Here is a 5,657-nt window from a genome sequence, read left to right as displayed (position 1 = left end):
TGAGCCTTAGGTCAGAAACTGCTTTTAAAGATTGGATTTGACTATGGGACTTTCACAAGGAAGAGAAAATTATTTTACCTTTAGGGCAGTCTCATTGTGGACTGCTTTATTTATGTGATTAGTAACGCTGTTTTAAGTGTTATCCCTTTTATTGTATTTTATTTATAAAAATACCTTTATATATTGAGATATATAAATATAAATATAAATCTATATAATTGCCTTTATGTTTAGACGTTTGAGTTCTCCTTAGTGTGAGTTGTTCTGAACTTTCATGCCCTGCAGTCACCAGAAATGGTCCTAGCAAGAATCACTTCCCCAGAAATTAAAAGGCCATAGGATAATGGGATAGCACACCATTGTGGAGGAATTACTTTGTACCACACCCCTGCTTGTTACTGTTCTCATTCAACCCCCAAAGCAACAGAGTTAACAGAGTATTGTGATATTCCTAGCTCACAGTGAGGTGAATTAGAGCCTAGTTTACCTGGATTCATAATCTCTGCTCCCGTTTACCTGTACTGCTTTCTAGAAACATTGAGATCTGCATAGAAAAGTCCAGAATGTGTGCTTTTGTGCACCCCTGCTGTGTGATTGCTCTGTGAGGCCCCCACTGCAGTTGGAGAAGCCTCCCTCTGCCTATCCTGCCCCTGCCGGAGATTTTAGTCATCACCTGGCTCAGTGACCATGAAATTAAGCCCTTTTGTGTCCCGGGTGACTCTTTGGCATTAAACTTAGCCCATTCCTGCTGTGTAGCCTTTCACCCTCCCCTCGTGTGTTCTTTCAGTTCTGTGCTGACTCTGGTGATAGGTGCTGTACAGAGTACAGGTTAATTGCATTGTTTTAAACCTTGGAAGCAATGCTTCACAAAGCCCCTTTTCTTTTGAGTTCTGTTTGTATAGAATAAGTCTCTGAAGACCAAGGTGTCAATCACATGACTTCTCTCATTCCAGCTTCTGTTCTACCGAGAACCTTTGCCCGTGTTGCTGGCTCTGACAGCAGCAACTCTGAGGTGCATGTTTTGTACCATATTGAAAATATGTTTTATTTTCCTTAAAGTTGTAATATTGTTTGAAATTGTACATATTTTAAGTGATGTAGCTTTGACAGGTTTTTATTTGGTTGGTATGATTTTATATTAAAAAAAGAATGCTGCTTTCACATGTATATGAATAAGGTGGGTCTCCCCACACGGTGTGGGGAGGTGAAATGTCCTGCTTGGGATGTCTTTGGAACCTCCACTTCTGACATACCCCACAAATCCCTCTGAACACCCCAGAGCCCAGCCACATCTCCCCTTCCCTGACTGTAGAGATCAAGGCCCTGAGGAGGAGGACCACAGGCAGATGTTTGCTGGGGAGTGTGAGGGACCCCAAGGGGAGCTTAGCATCAGGCAGATGAGTGGGAGAGGAACAGGGTGGGGGAGGGGATGTTCTTCATCCTTACGGTGTCTGTTGTCTATCCCAGGATCCTAGGTGTGAGCTCCAGAGTGCAAGTGTTGACCTCCACAGAGGATTTGCTTAACTGCTCTAAAAAGTGAAAGTTTCATAATTTCTGAGCAGAAAGCTAACAGAATCCTTTCTGTTGGGTGTGGCCCTTTTGTATTTTATTTCCCATACTTAAATAAACTGCTTTTAACTGTAAGGCCCAGGCCTGAGAGCTTTGAGGGAAGCCAAAGCCCCTTTTCTAATAAAGCCTGCTTGAGAACCGAAGAAGCTTCTTAAGTTTCTCCCAGTTTTCTGTCTTCTGTCAGGCGCCACTTTCCTTATTGCTGGCAGAGCACCCCTTGGCTCTGTCGCTGTTTCTTCTCATCTGAGTCCCCTGTGGAGGCAGCTCTGAGTCCTGACTCTTCCAGTCAGCTGAACAAGCATTTACTTGTGTTTCACCCAAATTTCAGACACACATGCACACTTGGAGCCAGTGACTCACACTGGCAGCTGTCAGAGTGTGACTTTGGAACAGCCTCCGTTTTCTATCAGCCAGCTCCCCCAGGCTTGGTGGCTGGACTGTTGCTGGAGTACCTCTGCTGTGTCGTGAAGGCACAGACTCCAGGAGCCTGACCGCTGTGGGCTCAGCGGTACTTCTAAGCTACATTTGAATAAATGGAACACACCTAGGAACTCAGTTCTTCTGCCAGTAAAACCTGGGGGCTTAGCAACCTAGCTCTCCTTGAGGAAGATGTCATTGAAAGCACCCTTTAGTAGAATCTTGGGTATAATTGAGTCAGGAATGGCTCAGCTCTCAGCCGTTTTTCTTTGCTAAGAGGAGCTAGCTTGCTCTTGCCTAGCATCAGAGGCTGTTCCCTGTTCCATTTTCAGTTGCCCCTAGATGCCTTATGAGTTGTCTCCTTTTTTGCCACCTCTGTCTGCCACAAGCTGGACCAGGGCTTGTTTTTTTTGTGTGGCACTGCAACTGGACCCTTGCACCAATTTCAGATTCTGGGTACTGAAGGGAAGGAGGAGTTTGTGTCTGGGTGTTAAATGGGGAAGGAGCTGCCACCTTGCTTTTAAGACCAGGGTCTCTTTCCAGCCCTACCTGCCACCCCTCAGTCTATGTCCACCTTCTTCTTTGGCCTCATGATGTTGCAGTCACTGTGATAGTGACATTTACTGGAGCATCAGTGGATTCTTGTGAAGGATCTGAACTTGAGGTGGTAGCTGCCGTTTCAATGCCTATAAAGAACACAGATGAACAGAGGAGAGCAAGATACCTCAGGATGAGACAGACCATGTAGCATGCATGAAACCAAACACTGGTCTCTGTATGTACATAGTCTTTGGCACAGATCTTGCCTACCTGCTGGTGCCTCAGTACCATCCCTGGAGCCCCTCTGTTGCTGCGTGGGCTCTCTGAGGGGGGAGGAAGAGAGGAAAGTTAATGGCATTTACACTCTCCTAGCCTTCTTTTCCTATTAAGGGAAGTCCTGGTCCCATAGATAGGATGCACACTCACATGGGAACAAGCAGCTGGCCAAGGCCTGCAGGAAGAAAGGGGCATTATTTGACCAACCCAATGTGGATCCAAGAGAATGGCCCTCCCCTTCACAGTGGGCTCCATTGCAGGATCCTCAAGAGCATAGGGGGAGTGGCACCAGAGCCTGAGGCTGGAGAACTGTCAATGGATGATATAGCAAAGGAGGAACCTGAATTCTCTTTTGGGTAGGTCTATACCTGACTACCCTGTGGAGTTAAGCAACCCATTCTTTCAGATGCCCACTCACAGGGGAAAGTCTGCGGGTGCCGGGCAGCATACTGGAACACCAATAGAGAGACCACCAATGCCACCACCATTCCGGTGCCCGCAGCACCCAGCACAGCTGGGTAAGCAATAAAGGCAGGGTCCGCTAGGAGAGGAGAAAGCACGGATTATGTGAATTAGCACCATGACTGAACTTGGGCAGCAGTGGCCACAGAGTACCAAGGAGATGATGCCCTGATCATCCAGATCCTCTGCCAGCTGATGTGGGGGACCTGGGGAATCTGGAGATCAGCTTCCTTCCAAGGAAAGAAGTGCTCTGGCTGCATGGTGCTCTTATGGTTTGAGTCCCCAGCCAAACCCCCTATTTCTGGCAGAAAACGCAGAAGGCTACTTATATTGGAACTGAAGTAGGAGACTTCCATAGAATAAGGAATTCCCAGGACAGAAGGGGCAGCTGGAAGCTGAGCCCTCATGTCCAGCAGGAGGTGAGACTGAGGCACAGAATAGGACTCCTGAAACCCTCAGCACCTTGTTTCTCCACTTCCTTCTGATTCACACTGGCTTGGGGTCTCCTTCTAGGCCTGGGGCCTCCCTGGGGCTGAGGGGAGGGAGGGAGGGATTGGGAAAAGCAGTAGGAGAGTAGGAGAAGAGGACACATAGGCTAAGGGTTCCATCAGGGTAGAAGCAAAGGACTGGAGTGGGGTACCCTGTGAAGGGGAGGATGGACCAGGGTGCAATTCTTTGGGGGAAAGGCAAATCCCTCCCTGCTGCCAGCCCAGCACCTGGTGTCTTCACTTCTGAAGGATGCCCCACAGTGTGGTGATTCAGAGCCAGGATGCGGAAGGCATACAGGACCCCTGGGTCCAACCCTCCCAGGCGACGGCCCCTGCTCTCTGGCTCGATGTCACTAGCTGCAGTCTCCCATGTCCCAGCTTCTGGGCTGGGGACACTGGCCCTCCGCTGCACCAGAAAGCCGGTCAGGTTCCCAGGGCCCTGGATGGCCCACTGCAGCTGAACTTCTCTTCGGTGCCACCTATAGGTCAGGCGGCTGATGGTGACGTTGGGAGGGGCTGGATACCCTGGAGGTGAGTGAAGATGGGGGACATGTACAGGCACCTGCATAGCAAGACCTACGCTGTGTATCCTATGGAGAGACAGCCTGCAAGAGGAGAGGCACTGGCTTGTGTGAAGCCCTGAGCAGTCTTACCTAGTCACTTTCTTCACTGATAAAATGAATATGGAGTTCTGCGGGCCTGTATTCAAGACTGCATCAGATTCATGCTCCCCTAGCCCACCTGGAGTCGTGCTCTAGGAGCCTAAGTGCCCACATTTTGGAGCAGGGAATTCTCAGGGCTTTGGGCAAATCACTTTATATCTGTTGGACTCCTACGCTCCTTGATGCACAAGTGCACACATCATTTACACTCACTCAGGACCTCCAACAGCACGTGCTGGCTGCTGTTACCCACGGCATTGTAGGCCATGCATTGGTAGGTGCCGCTGTGGTGTGCTGGGTCAGCATCTAGGATTTGAAGGTGCAGCTGGGCACCCTCAGGGTGCAGCATGAATCCAGAAATGCTGTGTTCCAACTGCTGTTGCTGGGGTCCCAGCCAGAGGAGCTGAACAGGTGGTGTGCCTCCCTGGAGAGCACAATCCAACCAGGCCTCTCCTCCCTCTAGTACAGACACCCGGGGTTCAGCCACTGCCAGCTGGGGGGCTTCTGCAGAGAGAGAGTGAGGCTGGAACAAGTGGCTGTTTCCAGCTGTTGGGAAGGCTTGCGGAAAAAGTGCTGGCCAGTGGTGGAAAAATGGAGAGCAGAGGGAGAAGGTAGGGCTTGAAGTCTTTCCTAGGCCACTCAGCCATCTTGCTCAGACTGGCATTCTATACTAGGTTCCCAAAGAGATCCATCCAGGGTTTTCTGGTTCCCACATGCCGCTCCTCTCCACCACAGCCCTTGCTGCATCAGGCAGGGGTCCTGCTTATTCATCTCTGTTTGCACCTACCCCCTGCACTTGGCCAGGGTCTCCTCCCAGTGGCCTGCCACCTCTGCTGGCCCCAGGCATGGTGCAAGACCATAGCAGGTGCTTAATTTTTTTTATAGGACTGACTTCTATTAATGTCTCAACACTCGGTGTCAATGAATTTTTTGTGATGGAATTCCCAGTCCTGAGACTGAGTAATAGGGACAGAAATAGTTTGAGCTGAGGACCTCCATACATCCCCCTAAAGCATGCTAGTCCCAAGCCTCTGGAGACCAAGTGGAAAGTCATTTTATGAAACCTATTGCATGTAAGTCCTTCTGTTTGCTTTCCCCACATTTAAAAATCTCTAGTATTTAATTTTTCAGCTGTTAATAAACTGGGGAGGGGGCAGGTGAAGACAAAAGGAGGAACCAACCATAAATAAAGCAAGGGATAGAGGTAGAGAGGTCTTTGATATCTGAAACATCAAAAAAAAAA

General features: G+C 49.3%; 1 protein-coding gene across 1 annotated transcript; it reads right to left on the bottom strand.

The window, feature by feature from the left end:
* Positions 1-2,574: 2,574 nt before the first annotated feature.
* On the bottom strand, positions 2,575-4,918 carry LOC115069177 (V-set and immunoglobulin domain-containing protein 10-like 2; the record flags this gene model as incomplete). Its single annotated transcript, XM_029560379.1, has 6 exons — positions 2,575-2,672; positions 2,797-2,849; positions 2,953-2,977; positions 3,221-3,343; positions 3,981-4,277; positions 4,628-4,918. Coding segments are annotated over 6 exons (887 nt in total), but the record flags the coding sequence as incomplete, so codon positions are not given.
* Between the last annotated feature and the right edge of the window lie 739 nt (positions 4,919-5,657).

This window comes from Nannospalax galili, unplaced genomic scaffold (assembly GCF_000622305.1).
Source record: "Nannospalax galili isolate Female #2095 unplaced genomic scaffold, S.galili_v1.0 C50079326, whole genome shotgun sequence".
NCBI lineage: Eukaryota > Metazoa > Chordata > Mammalia > Rodentia > Spalacidae > Nannospalax > Nannospalax galili.
The sequence above is the reverse complement of the archived record's forward strand: the minus strand, read 5'-3'. Positions and strand labels throughout refer to the sequence as shown.